The sequence below is a fragment of the Lissotriton vulgaris genome, chromosome 3_1 (assembly GCF_964263255.1).
Source record: "Lissotriton vulgaris chromosome 3_1, aLisVul1.2, whole genome shotgun sequence".
Classification (NCBI taxonomy): domain Eukaryota; kingdom Metazoa; phylum Chordata; class Amphibia; order Caudata; family Salamandridae; genus Lissotriton; species Lissotriton vulgaris.
This window is the reverse complement of record NC_141689.1, coordinates 1,771,249,471-1,771,263,666: the sequence shown is the minus strand read 5'-3', so window position 1 is coordinate 1,771,263,666 and position 14,196 is coordinate 1,771,249,471. Positions and strand designations below refer to the sequence as shown.

Below are 14,196 nucleotides of genomic sequence, written 5' to 3'. Positions count from 1 at the left end.
ACACTGCGATACCTTTATATTGCGCTGTCACAAGGACTACACTTTACAGGCAGTGCTCCCTTCTGTATCATCAGCTGCATGGAATAAGAAGACAAAACATGAAAAACAGGTGCCCTCAGAAGACAGCACCTGACATTTTACCTCGGTCTTTGAATGCCCATCAAAAGTGATGAGATAAGAACAAGATTTACAGGCCTGTTTATGAAAGAAAACAAGTTTGTGGAAGAATACTGTAAACACGTCTTTGGCATCAGGAGAGACAAACTCAAGCTGCACAGCCTGAAGCAAAAAAAGCCAGAAAATGTGAGTTACAAACAACAAAGCCAATGGCAAGCAACGGGGAAAATGCATTTCCAGGTCAACTTTCTGAAACTCCCCAAGATGTCTTAGGCAAACCAGACAGCTGCACTGTCTGGTAGACTGCGACCTAAAAAAATTGAACTAAAGACACTTTTAGTGCAGGAGGTTTGAGAAGAATAAAGTTTATTTTATTACAAAATAATTTGACATATACATAAAAACATTACAAAATTGGAGACAACATAGGTGAGCAAGGGCAAGTAATCAAAGGAAGGGAACAAAAATAAGTGACACTTGAGTTAGGTATTTCTGTACGAATGCTAGTACAAACTAGTCTTTTTCATGATTCGTAAAAACTCTTGTTCGTTGATCTCTCCATCACCATCTCGATCGGCTTCATCAATCATTTCCTGAAAAAACATAATTTAAGTTATCTGGAAAGCAAAGATTAATTGCTGCAAAATGGAGAAACATGGCGACCAAAACAGTACGCAGTGAAACGAACATAAGATGGAAACTGTTGCTCTAGATTATTTGGAAGTATGGGATTTGGTTCGCAGGTGAATCAGTTTCTAGCTGACATGGATCAAAAATTAAGATGTGATAACAGTTTAATTTTGACTATTTTGTTAGATTCATCTTAGATTTTGTTGATGGCATTACAGCAGTGCAACTTAATTCTTCGTAAAGCGTTTTATCACTTTGCCCGATTTAATTCTAGGGCCCTTAATCATGGTTGACCACTACAGATGTAGTGGTGATACAGACACTCTAAAACACTCTTTTCATCTAAAATTAGCATCCACTGTCCCCGCCCGTATGCCGCGCATTTAGGATGTCACTCCCAAAGTCATTGATATGGATGTCAAAACATCAAACTGCTAACTGGATCAGTGCCTTGCTGACCTAAAGCAACAATGACAACTAGTCGTCACTCTGTGACACCATAGTACCTGCAGACTCAAAGAACAGTATCTCTCAAGCAATTCAACATTGAAACCCTCAAAAAGGCGTCAATCACCACACACTGTACTCAAAGGGTAAGAAAGATAAAACATAAAATGAATTACCATTTTGGAGAATGAAGTTCCAATTTTTAACAAAAGTTGGGCCCCAAGATATAATGAATAGTAACTAGGGGTTTCTACACACACCTGTAAAGTTGCATCCTAAAGAACCTAGCAAAGACTACGCGGTCATACTCATCCATATAGATCGGTCAGCAACTGTTGATACTAAAGTAGAAAATGTACCAAGCTGCAATGTAGAAAGTCAGTTCAATAAAAGACATCTCTCTCAACAGCCCCCCGCCACTCCCCCCCCCCCCCCCCCCCCCCCATCCCGATTATCCTTCTAGGCAGTCAATATGGCCCGCTACATAGCCACTCTTTGCTCCTATGCTTTTGACTGCTGGCCAAAAAACATCAGGTTGCTGTGAGTGAATATTCACCTACATCTGGCCAACCCATAAGTCTAATAAGTCTTCTAGTGAACAAAGCCTTCAAAAGAAAATCAGCACAAAATACTGGATAACAGCAAACTGCCCCCAATTTACTCTTGAAGAAACTGAAATAATGATCTTCGAGCCAAAAAGCAATGCCTAGAATATAACCAAGCTCTACTTCTAGTGTTTGCCCTGCTCTTAACAATATCATCCAGGCAATATTTAATGCCTGGTCTATTATCTCAGTGAAAATTTGTCATGCTGATTTTTCATGTGCAGATATGAATGGAGTAATGCTGTGCATTTTGGTTTGATAAAACACATACATCTTAAACCAAAAAAAGATAAAAGTGCTTTCTTTAGTTCTTTTGAGGACCCGCAGTCTTCTAAAATTCACTTCCATAACTTCATTGCAACTGCACTTGCAGTGTAGGTTGGCTGCATCATGTGGCCTACCCCTGCTGCTCACAGCCAAAGGCCAAGAGCAGTGGAAATTGGCGAGAGTATGCAAACATTAATTTCTTTTAAAATTGACAAACATATTTAAAAAATGTGTTCCAGGATCTTTATTAATTGGAGTTAGTCTACAATTTATTAAATCAGTGCAAACACCCATAACGAAAATGTGAATTTACAGGAACATAAACTCCTACTGTAATTTTTCTTTATGCAGGGAATATTTTGGGTATGGTGCTATGGCAGAATATTCAGAAGCCTACTGTTGCTATTATGGACCGTCCAGAATTTGCTCCTTTGTTATAGAGCAGGCTTGTTTAACGAGTAGCTCATGACCCACTGGTAGCTCTCCTGTGTACAGCCCTGCCTACTAAATTATAAGATTTTGCTTGGCGGAATGAATATATGTAAAAGGAATATTTTAAATGGGAAGGTACTGCCCATCTGAAATAATTTGAAAGTGAGAGTATCTACACCTTTTCAGCTCTGCTGCAATACATTTAATGGGAGAGGACCAGCAGTTCTATATTTCAATTCAAAATGTTGTGTATAAGTAAATTGAAAAGTGTGTATTGAAGACGAAAATGTGTGCATTTTTAGACCTCATAAGCTGATGTGAAATTGGTTGATTTTCCAAAATATATTTAAAGCTGATATTTGAGTGATACATCATGCAGTGTTGGGGAGACCTGTATTGATATTAAATTGGTGTCAGGGCAGTGCAGCTGTGGCTTTTGTGTATTACCCATGCAGAGTAATTCCGCAAAGCACTTTTTACATTACTGTTGGTAGCTGTGCCCTACGCACGGAGGTCATTACAGTTGGTAATCTTGTATAAAGTGGACAATAATGTAATCTTGTCTGATGTGGTCACAACCAATTTTAATAATAGGAGTAGCTCTGGATAATTTTAATTGAGCATAACTAGATATTATTACAGAAAAGCCTAGAGACCCCTGAAAAAGAGCCTTCGAGAGTGGCCAAATGCCTCAGTTCCATTTGAACACATAAGAATGTTACTCATCGGCTCTCTGTACTTTTTGATTCGTTTCTATGAAATGAAGGAAAAGATGTGATAACAGGTTGACGGGTGGGTAAACTTGTATAATTTTGATGAGAAGACCTATTATGGTAAGACATCAGAATTGTAACTCCCTGGCTTCATCACAATGGGGTAGCGGGACTAATGCACGTTTTACTTCTGAGATTATAGGGCCAGTAATCTATGAACAATACATATTTAGAGTTGGCGTTGGGTGGCTTGACGCACAGAGACAGAGTTATGTCCCCTTCTTCCCCTGGGACTTAGAGAATAGGAATACACTACTGGTGAACACTTGCTTAATAAATACAAGTAGGAAACTCGATTTGTCTGAATTGAGGGTTTGGCTACTAATCTGAAAACACACTACACCGGTTTGCTTCGACTTTCAGAGCAGTGCTTATGACGGTTATCAGCTTCAACAAACAGGTTTACTGGAACCGCAAAAGACATATACACGTGCATAAGGTCTTCAAACAAAAGAACTTCAGCCCCAATGCTGATATGAGTTAATTGAGCAAGTGTGGCAGCCTAGATGACACGCTTAGGCACTGGAATGTTCAATTTTGTCATCAACTATACAAAGGCTCCCAGAACCAAACACCTTCTATCCAGTCTTGGTTTGAGTATTCATCCCATCTTTCACACACTGCACCTTTGTGGACTAATTTGGGAACAATTCAGAAATTGTTTTTTCATTGAAAAATCGCCTCTTAACCATTAATACTAACTGCATTTTCAGACTGTGATCGGTTTGCAGAAAATAAGGGCAGGCAGTGGAATGCATTTTGAGCATCAGTTATACGTTTTTAGAAATCATGACAATCTTCCCTCTATCGCAATCCCCAAACCACCATTTGATATACAGTCCCAAATTTTACCATACTATTACCCATATTTTCTTTAGCCCTCATGCAAGGAAAACAAATACCAGAAAGGGGAGTCTCTTACCCCATTAGATATCCACACTTTTGAATTTTATGAAACCGAAGTTTAGTTTACAAAAGTAGAGAGTACCATTTGTATTTTAATGACTTACTTTTCGGTTGCATTTACCTTGCAAGTATGTCGAAATATACAAAAGTAAATGTTTGCACTATGCAGAACTAGTTGTTAAATACCCAAAGCAACAGGCATACGATGTAATTATTATTATTTTTTTTTTTTAAATACCTGGAGTTCTTCATCTGTCAGATTTTCTCCGAGCTCTTTGGCAACCCGCTTTAGATTTTTGAAGGATATCTTTCCAGTCCCGTCATCATCAAACAACCGAAAAGCTTTCATAATTTCTTCTTTTGAATCTTTTTCACTCTGTAAAAACAACCCCAAACAAGTTAATGAACATTTTTGTTCCATCAGAAATAGTTTTAATAAATATTTGTTCCATTAGAACATTTATATTAATACAAGAAAAGGTAGAAGATTACCATTTTAAGAGACATCATCGACAGGAAATCCTCAAAGTCAATTGTGCCTGATCCCTCCTTGTCAATGTCGGCTATCATTTTCTTCAGTTCCTCTTTTTTCGGCTCAAACCCAAGAGCACGCATAGCCACCTGCAATAAAAAATTCTCAATTTACAGAAAACGTAACAGAGCTCCAATTTGGGTAGATAGTAAATGATGTAAATCTCATAATTTGTCTTCAATGGTCAGAGGTCCAAAATAAAGTGGTATCCGTTTTTTTCTGTATCACAGAAGATGATTAATTCGGTTGCCCAGACACAATGACCGTGTCCAGTACACCGACTGGGAAAAGGGTTTAGTTACCAGCTATAAACATTTCTTACATAGCTAAATGCAATTAAAACAGTCCGGAAATGACGGCCTCTTCTTTGAAATGAAAATTATTAGTTTCATTATTTAAAAAAAAAAACACAAAATATACCAGAGAAACAATTCTCAAAAGAGGAATTATGTCAAGGGGGCACTCAGTGTACAGAAAAAGCTCCAACATTGGACTTCTCTTTGTTAGGTCGGATATCTTGAATTTTGCAGTGTCCTAAAAGAGATACATACATTATGCATACAAAATACAATACCGTTTTGAAAGGTTCTTTGCTAAAGGAAAGAGGTGTCTCTAAAGGCATAGACTGTGAACATAGAATATACCCAAACTGAAGACCAGCTCCAAATCATAACTGGGATTGAAGGAATAAAACAAGAACAACTTTTGCACATGCAGCTGTGCTTTCTGCTGAGTGTTTCAACAATGCTGCCCTCAGAATAAAACAAACCTAAGGGCCAGATGTAATAAACATTTTGACTTATTCAGCGTTAACGGTTAAAATGCTTTTTCTTATACGCAAATTCCATTTTAGGAGTCAGAAACTTTTTCAGACTCCTAAAACGGGGTTCCGAGTGGATGTGAATTCAGTATTTGGAAGGGGCATGATGTAGGCATCCCTTACAAATATCAAATCAGTATCTAATGTATCAATGTTTTGCGAGGGAAATTACTCATAAACAGATATTTTTTTATTTTTTACCAACACCTCAAAAGAAATGTGGCAACCCATTCACAAGGGTGAATGTTAACCCATTTACTGCGGCCCCGATTTTCCCGCAGTGCGGCACTTCCGCAAAACGGGCGGGGCCATTGGCCGACGGCAGCACTGTGGAGGTAGTGCTGCCGTCGGCCAATGGCCGACGGCAGCAAGGGAGGGGTTAAAAAAGCAGTTACAGACATGGATTTACTTTCTCAAACAGGCTGAGAAGATCAGGAAAACATCCTGCATCTCTATATTTGCTAACTTCCTCCCTCGGCACAGCTCCTACAGACAGTGTCCTCATTCCACATTCATTCCTACTTTGCTGAAGTGCTGCATTCAGAAATTCCTTGGCCTCTTTCCACTTCAAGCTCTTGTGGGCAGATCCAGACGAGAGTTCACCGAAAGAAGGATTTCAGTGGGAGGCCAGGTTTATCAAGGTTTTTTGCCTGCCATGAGAAAGAGTGAGAGACCTATTTATATTGTGGGATTTTCCTAATGTGTTTTCCAAGGAGCAGGAGGGTGCATGGGGTTAGAAGACACATATTAGTTCATATTTGGTGGCCCTCTTGGGAAGCAGAAATCTAATGTAAAATCCACTGTAAATAACTGGGCTGTCATCAATGCCTTCTTCTCGAATGTTAACTTGCCATAACCTGTTATTGGAAGACTGTTCACCCATACTCAATGACGTAGAGCCCCAAAATCTGATTTTAAAAGCTTTTGTTGTGATCACCCCTAATGGCAAGGATGAGGTGTGGATAATATAGATTATGAAAAGGCTTTCTAGTTTTCAGTTTATTTTTTTGTTAATTCAATGCTTTTCAGTCTTGAGAAAAAAGTAACATTCATTGTTAGCAGAATTTGTGCAGTAATTCGAAACCATTTTACTTTTATTTCCTACCTCCATTTTTTAGTTCCCATTATCAATTCTTCCTTCCTGCTCCTCACTCCCCTTTACTTAAATGTGCGCTTTAAAGTAACTTCTCATTATTTCTCTCTTATCCATTGCCCATCTGGTTTACCCATATTTATACTCCAGCAGTCCACACCCCATGATAAGGGTGTGCATGAATAGAGATATGTTTGTGGTGCATCAAGATTTGATCAGAGAGGATAAAAGCTTAACTCACTGCCAGCATCAATGGTCCACCAATGCTGGTAAGTTTCTTGTGATCCTCTCCACAGGCAGGGGGTGGGGGAGATGCTGGTCCTCAGTCAGGGAGGGCGCCTGCTCTGGTCACTACGGCAGACTCCTTCGCATGATGACAGTCTCAACCAGACCATGCTCCTTTCCTTGTCCCGGTATCCCCCCCGGCATACAAGGTCATCGTCCTCAACCTGTACACAGGCTATGGACTGACAGCATTGCAGCAACCACTTTGTGGCCCCACCTGGCATACTGGGTCGCCGACTTTCGAAGTTCGCTCCCTCCAGTCCTCCTTTTGCTCACAGGGCACACTGGTCTTGGCAAGCAGGCAGGTACTAAAGCTCCAGGCTCTAGGGGCACGCTGTCTTGCAGTTCCTGGGTGATGTCCTCTCACCAAGTTGGGTGTTTGGCAGGCCTTGGCCACCAGTCCTGGTCACGGGCAGAAGTCTTGCAGAGCTTCTCCTCTTCACACAGCCCGACTGGTTGCTTGCCAGTTGACAATTTTGGGGGCCTCGAGCACCCCTTCTTATAGTCCATTTCCAGAAATCAAATGGGATTTAGAGTCTTTGAAGATTATGTTGGGGGTCTGCTTCCCTTTGAAGTGTCATATCTTCTGCCCTGCCTTTCCTTCAGAAAGAAGTCTGTTACAGCAGAAGCGACTCCAAATCCGATAGCCGAAGAACACAGACCATGGGAGTGACTAGAGGTTCAGACCTGGATGTCAGCCACAATGATAGGTGTCAAAGGGTTATCCCTGGGCCTCAGCCCTACTCTTTATGATTCTCTTATCGATGCTATATTCTTCCTGATATATGCCCAGAACCCTTCCTAGTGGCCTCTCTCTGAATCAAAGAGTACCAACTGAAGACCCTGACCCTCCCTTCCTCCAGTTTATTTATTTATTTATTTATTTATTTTTAAGATTTCTAGAGCGCGCAAATACCTTCCGGTGTCTCGGCGCTCAGTGCATGGGTACTCGCAAACATTTGCCCAGGGGCCACAAAATACGGTCTGTGGTGTAACCGAGGGCCGCACTGATGCCAGCAGGGTGGCGGTAGGGGGTCCAAGTGGGTCAGGGATTGTTCAAAAAGGTCTAAAAAAAATTCAATAAACAGGCAAGCATTTATTTTCAAGTTAATAAAGGCTTGGCCGTTTATTGAACACATTTTTCTGTATATTAGTGCTCAGCAACTAAACAGCAGCTCATGATGCGGTTCATCAAGGGGCCGGATGTAAAAGGTCAAGAGGGCCGCAAGTGGCCCCCAGGCCGTACTTTGAGTATCACTACTCCAGTGTGTCCCACCCTGCTCACAGGAATGCAGCAATCCACAAATCTGTCTGGGGGAAACTACTCTACCTCTTAATTTTCCTCCAGTTAGCCCTTGGTCTCCCACAATGGAACCAAGAATCTTCCATGTAGTGTACCATTCGGTCACACGTACACCCAGCACATTCACAGAACACACACGCACTGCACCATCCCTGTATTCGGCCATTCACAAGCACACATACACCCAGCACATGTATGGTGCGTAGTGCTCTTCATTTTATACATCAGCAGAACTATAAATAAGTGAGCTGATAGGTCTCACTCCAGTGAGACAGGTACACAGGTCTGTTCTCTCCTACTGATCACTAGTAACCTTTCACCAGTATGAGGGTAGCACTTTTGGCATCCCCCCGGTACAAAAAAAAAAACACAACTCATGAGACAGGCCTATGTCATGGCCCAAGCACATGATCCGTGTTCACGAATAACAATAAAAATCAACATAAAGGATCATTACAGTTGGGGGCTCAAGGTAGGGGTGGACGTCCATCACCATGATGGGGGAGGAGGTGGTGGTGGTGGGGGTGGCGATGGTGGCAGTGTGTGTGTGTACACCACATATGCACTGTGTGTTTCTGCCCCAGCAAGGTACTGTTTCAATTTCTAATTAAACTAGGAGGGCGCCAAAAAGCTGGGCCACAAGATGGCCGCCACAGCATGAGGCTTTGCCGTCCTGGAGTAAAATCCATCCATAATCACGAACAGAGGGGTGCCATGCATACCCAGCTGTACTGGGAACTGCCTCAGCTGACACCAGGGCATAGTCAGCAGGACCAAAGAGCAGTCGCCATGCGGTAAGGGCAGAGGCGGCTGCAGTGAAGTGAGGGAGGGCTGTGGTGGCTCCCAGAGCAGATGGGCCCATAGCTCCAACTTCCCGCCACCTTGGCAGGGGAGAGAGAGTAGCTCCCCCCTGGACTGCTCTGAGGTGGGGCTGCCTCCCCCCTCCCGATTGCTACTCAGGGAGAGAGAGGGCCAGGGCCAGGGCCACAGCCCAACACCGCCTGACTGCTTTGCAGCCCGCTGGTTCTCCAGGGGAATGGAAATGAAACAAGGCACTGATTGCCCTACACTAGGCACAAAGAATAAACTGGGCCATGTTGGGCTTGCCCAGAGGAGAGGCCTTACGTGCTTGTTTATACACCAAGGCCTGCCTGTGCCTCCTGGGTCACCTGCTTGGTTGGCTGCAGCTCACCTAAACCTGGGATGTGGAGCTGCCCCTCTCCAACACAACTCCGGCAGCATGACGGACAACTGCAAGAGTGCATCAGTCAGTAGCACGCACACAGGAGACCTGGCATTAAACCATATTCATTGCCACGCCTATATGACTGCAACAACCTCCAGGCTTCCAATTGGCCTAATGTTGGGGAAGAAAGACAAGACTTCGGCAAGCGGCACAACCCGAAAGTCATGGGGGCCGCATGGGCAACCACCTCGACAAACACTCAACAAGCTTAGCTCAGTTAGAATAACACGTCTCTGATTCGGAGGATGGAATCGCAACAGGCACGGAGCAACTTTTACAAATGGATATGGTTCATGTGGTAATCAAAGGCAAAAATGAGGACCCGAATCCTCGCACCAGGCACAACAACATCAGAGTCCTGGACCTCCCGAGTCTACCACCACGACCACCGCAGAGGAATAAATTGAAACCCTTTTTGTGCCCTGTTGGAGGACCACTTCACCACCATGTTCTTGTTGGAGAGCACACATCGATCCTTGGGACCATGGCCACCAGGCGCTCTGGCATGACCCATCATAGTACTATTGCTACACTACAGAAACATCATTATGCACCCCACATGCGAAAGGGGTGAGATTCGCTACCAAGGCAGCAGAATATCCATCTATCCTGACTTTAATCTGGTGGTGCAATCTGCCCGCAGAGGGTTTCTCCCTGCAAAGCGCCTCTTGATGAACTCGTGTCTCTTACACCCTGCTCTACCTGGCTAAACTTCAAGTCACTGTCAATGGTAAAGCGTCATTAAGTTCTGCTACTAGTTCCCCTGCAAGTCCCAGGACATGAACTCACAGGCCAATCCAGAAGAAGATAGCATCTCAGCGACAATGATTAAACTCTTACACTGCAGCTTTCAATATGCCTACTCCGGGCCACGTGTCCCACATCCGGGATGGGAGACCACCTGCCTCTTTGACTGACCCAAGAGAGGACTCCCGTTAAGTGTGTTCTTTGCTTTCTTGCTCAGGGTAAAAAGTAGATGGGGGTAGGAATGTTGAGATACATACCAGTCAGAAATTCCCATGCTTCCCTATCTGGTATCATGGGCATCACATTTACACTACTCAGGTACATCAGTGGGGCACCATACTAGAGACGCAGCTACCTGGGTAGCCAGAGTTGCCTCATTGATCCTCTGGACACCATGACTAAAGCCACACTGCTGACCTGGAAGAGGTTCATCTTACAAAAGATACCCAGGAACGGTTGTGGTCCAGGTGGTTCGGGGGAGGCACACATTTCCACATACTTAGCATATGCGCACGTGGTGGCTGTGTTTGTTTGGAAGGGAGTCCAGCTGCAGATGATGGAGGCCTTGATAGATGCAGAGGGCAGATATGCAATACTCTAAGGAGCCCTCTTGGAACAGTGCATCATGATTGCCTGTATATATGGCCCCAATGTTAACTCCTCAGGCTTCTTTACGGACGTGTGGGACAAGATAGTTGCTCTCAGTCACTTGATATTATTACAGGGAGAAGACTTCAATGTTATCCTCGAGCCTCAGATAGTCAGATCCCACTCCGACTGCCACCCACACCCCTGCGATGCAGCTAAGATACATGACATCATGGCCAACCAGTACTTGATAGACATCTGGCTTGCAAGACATCCCTTTGCGAATAAGGGTACCTCCGTGACCACTGCCCGAGGAGCCTGGTCCTGTACAGACTATTAGCTCACTACCAGAGACATTTGCAGATTCATTGAGAACATCAAACAGCTAGCCTGTACGCTTTTGGACTATGCGCCTATCACACTGACCCTCACACTGGGGCACCCAGTGAACATGTTCTCACCAGATGGGTCCCCCATGGCGCACTTGCACTCTTCCATCTAGAGATACGTAGCTCTATCACCGACTACCTCACAAACGACATCGGATCAGTTGATTCTCCGGGGGTACTCTGGGAAGCTTTCAAAGAGTAGATTTGCAGAATATGCATAACAATCAGGAATCCTTTGTAATCTGCGTATCTGTCTACAAGCGCTGAAGCTTGAATTGTACCATTTTGAAACCGTTGATGTAAGCTGGTTAGAAGAGTTCTGAGACAAACTGAGGGAATATGAGGACTGCGTGGACAGGGAAGTGTGCTTCCTTCATTAAGGAGGCATGCTAGTTTGGGAAGGGTGACAGGGAAAGCCATACTCTTGTAGTATTGCTCAAAAAGCAAGGGATCAGCTCTAATATCACAATTACTTGATCCTGCTGTAGATCCTCAGTACACCTGACAGCAATGCTCCTACAGATTGCAAAGAGAAGGGTGGCGATACATCGGGGAGGCCGCACAAGCCCCAAACCAGAGATTGGCAGAAGGACATTGCGTATTGCCAGGAAAGGAAAGAATGGAAGATTACTGGGAACTGATGCTGGTGAAATCTCACCCCACAGTTATTTGGAGACCCCTCAGGTCCTTTCTGACACTTGTCTGGCAGAGAAAACATCTCTACGACGCCATCATTATTACTGCCATACCTGCATGAACGATCGAAATATGTTATTTCCCTCTTTGTACTGGAGTACTTGTGCATTTCTTGTAGATTACAAGATCACTGAATGTGATGGGAGACTTCTAATGTAGTCACAGAAATTTCGAAGAGTACGAAATGTTTTCTGTTGTACAGATTCACAAAACTTAAAAAAACAGCATTTTTTTCTCATTAGGCTAAGAAATAAAATCTAAATTGCTTCTGATTCCTTGCTGGAACACAGAACTGTGCATCTGTGCCCCTGAAAAGATACAGAAGCAGATTGCTTTTTCATTAGCCAAAGAAAAAATTCAAACTGCTTTACAAGGAGCCGAAAGTTGTTTGGGTTCTTACTCAGCCTACGAAAAAAATCCAAATACTTTGCTGGGGAACTGACACACTGCTCTTTTATTTTACAATGCTTCTCTTGGACAGAAAAACCGTATGAACCTAAGGAGCTTTGTGAAACTGAATTGAATTGGGCACCCTCGTCTACCGACCCCCCGGACCCCGCCACCAGTTTAGCGACTCCATAGCCGACTTGATCAGCATGCACGCCATGACCTTCAACGACTACATCCTCCTCAGAGACCTAAACTTTCACCTTGAGAACAACAGCGACAACAACTCCACAACCCTGATCGATAACCTCGCCAACCTCGAACTGAAGCAATTCGTCACAACGCCCGCCCACTCCGCCGGCCACACGCTTGACCCAGTCTTCTCCTCCAGACCGTACGTCTCCATCAGCCACACCACAAACTCCTCTGGACCGACCACAGTTGCATCCACTTCGCCTTCCAGAAACCCACCACCGCACCCAACAGATCCCCCGCCGCTGCTGGAGCAAAATCACCGAACACCAACTACACGCAAACCTCGCTCTCAGCACACCCACCGAACCCTCCAACACCGACGATGCTGCCCACAGCCTCAGACGCTGGATCGAGGACAGCGCCAACACTCTCGCCTGCTGAAGAAACCCCAGCACAGAGACACCAGCAAGAGGGCCAGCTGGTTCCCCCCAGAACTCCTAGCCTCCTGCCGGAAACTAGAGAAGAAATGGCACAGTGAACAAACTCCGGACAGCCACGCAGCACACATGGACGCCATCCGCAACCACCACCACCTCATCAGGGCCGCCAAGAGGACCTCCTTCAAAGACCGCTTTGACAATAACGCACACAATAGCAAGGAGCTCTTCAACATCGTGAAGGAGCTCTTCAACATCGTGAAGGAACTCTCCAACCCCAGCTCCAACACCAACGACATCCTGCCATCGCAATACCCGTGTGACCCCTTCGCCACCTTCTTCCACTGCAAGATAGCAGACATCCACGACAGCTTCAACACCCAGACAGCAGCAACAGACAGCAACACAACAGACCCGCCGTACACCATCGACCACGACCCCCTGCTAGCCTGGGCCAGCATGAGCATCGATGACACCATCAAGACCATGCACTCAATCCACTCCGGCTCTCTGTCGGACCCATTCCTGCACCACGCCTTCAACAGAGCAAGTAGAACCATCGCACCCCACCTGTGCAACGTCATCAATCTCTCCCTCGAGACCGCGACCTTCCCAGAGATTTGGAAACACGCCGAGATAAACGCCCTACTCAAAAAACCTAAGGCAGACCCAAGAGACCTCAAAAACTTCCGGCCCATCTCTCTGCTCCCCTTCCCGGCCAAGGTCATCGAGAAAACCGTCAACAGACAGCTAACCCGATACCTCAAAGAAAACAGAATCCTGGACCCTTCCCAGTCAGGGTTCCGCAGCAACCACAGCACCGTGACTGCCCTCATCGCCCCCACCGACGACATCAGGACCCTGCTGGACAACGCCGAGACCCCAGCACTCATCCTCCTAGACCTCTCTGCCGCCTTCGACACTGTCTGCCACCGCACACTACGCGCACGCCTCCACGCCGCAGGGATCAGAGACAAGGCTCTGGATTGGACCACCTCCTTCCTCTCCGGCAGAACCCAGAGCATCCGCCTCCCCCATTTCCGTTCCAAAGCCTCCGAGATCATCTGCGGTGTACCCCAGGGATCCTCCTTCAGCCCGACGCTGTTCAACATTTACATGGCCCCGCTCGCACACGTAGCCCGACAGCATGACCTCAATATAATCTCCGACGCCGACGACACTCAGATGATCCTCTCCCTAACCAAGGACCCTATCACAGCCAAAGACAACCTCCACGAAGGAATGAAGGCCGTCGCCGACTGGATGAAGACCAGCCGTCTGAAGTTGAACTCGGACAAGAC

The 14,196-nt window shown here is 45.2% G+C and overlaps 1 protein-coding gene across 1 annotated transcript in view; it reads right to left on the bottom strand.

Moving 5' to 3' along the window:
* Nucleotides 1–466: 466 nt before the first annotated feature.
* Nucleotides 467–14,196, bottom strand: part of LOC147728425 (uncharacterized) — a 52,107-nt gene continuing 38,377 nt past the window's right edge. The window contains exons 3-5 of the mRNA XM_086963284.1: nt 4,670–4,798; nt 4,416–4,553; nt 467–710 (exon numbers count right to left, since the gene is read on the bottom strand). Of these exons, the coding sequence (XP_086819410.1) occupies nt 621–710; nt 4,416–4,553; nt 4,670–4,798 (357 nt within the window). The 3' untranslated portion in view covers nt 467–620. The remainder of the gene's footprint in view (nt 711–4,415; nt 4,554–4,669; nt 4,799–14,196) is intronic.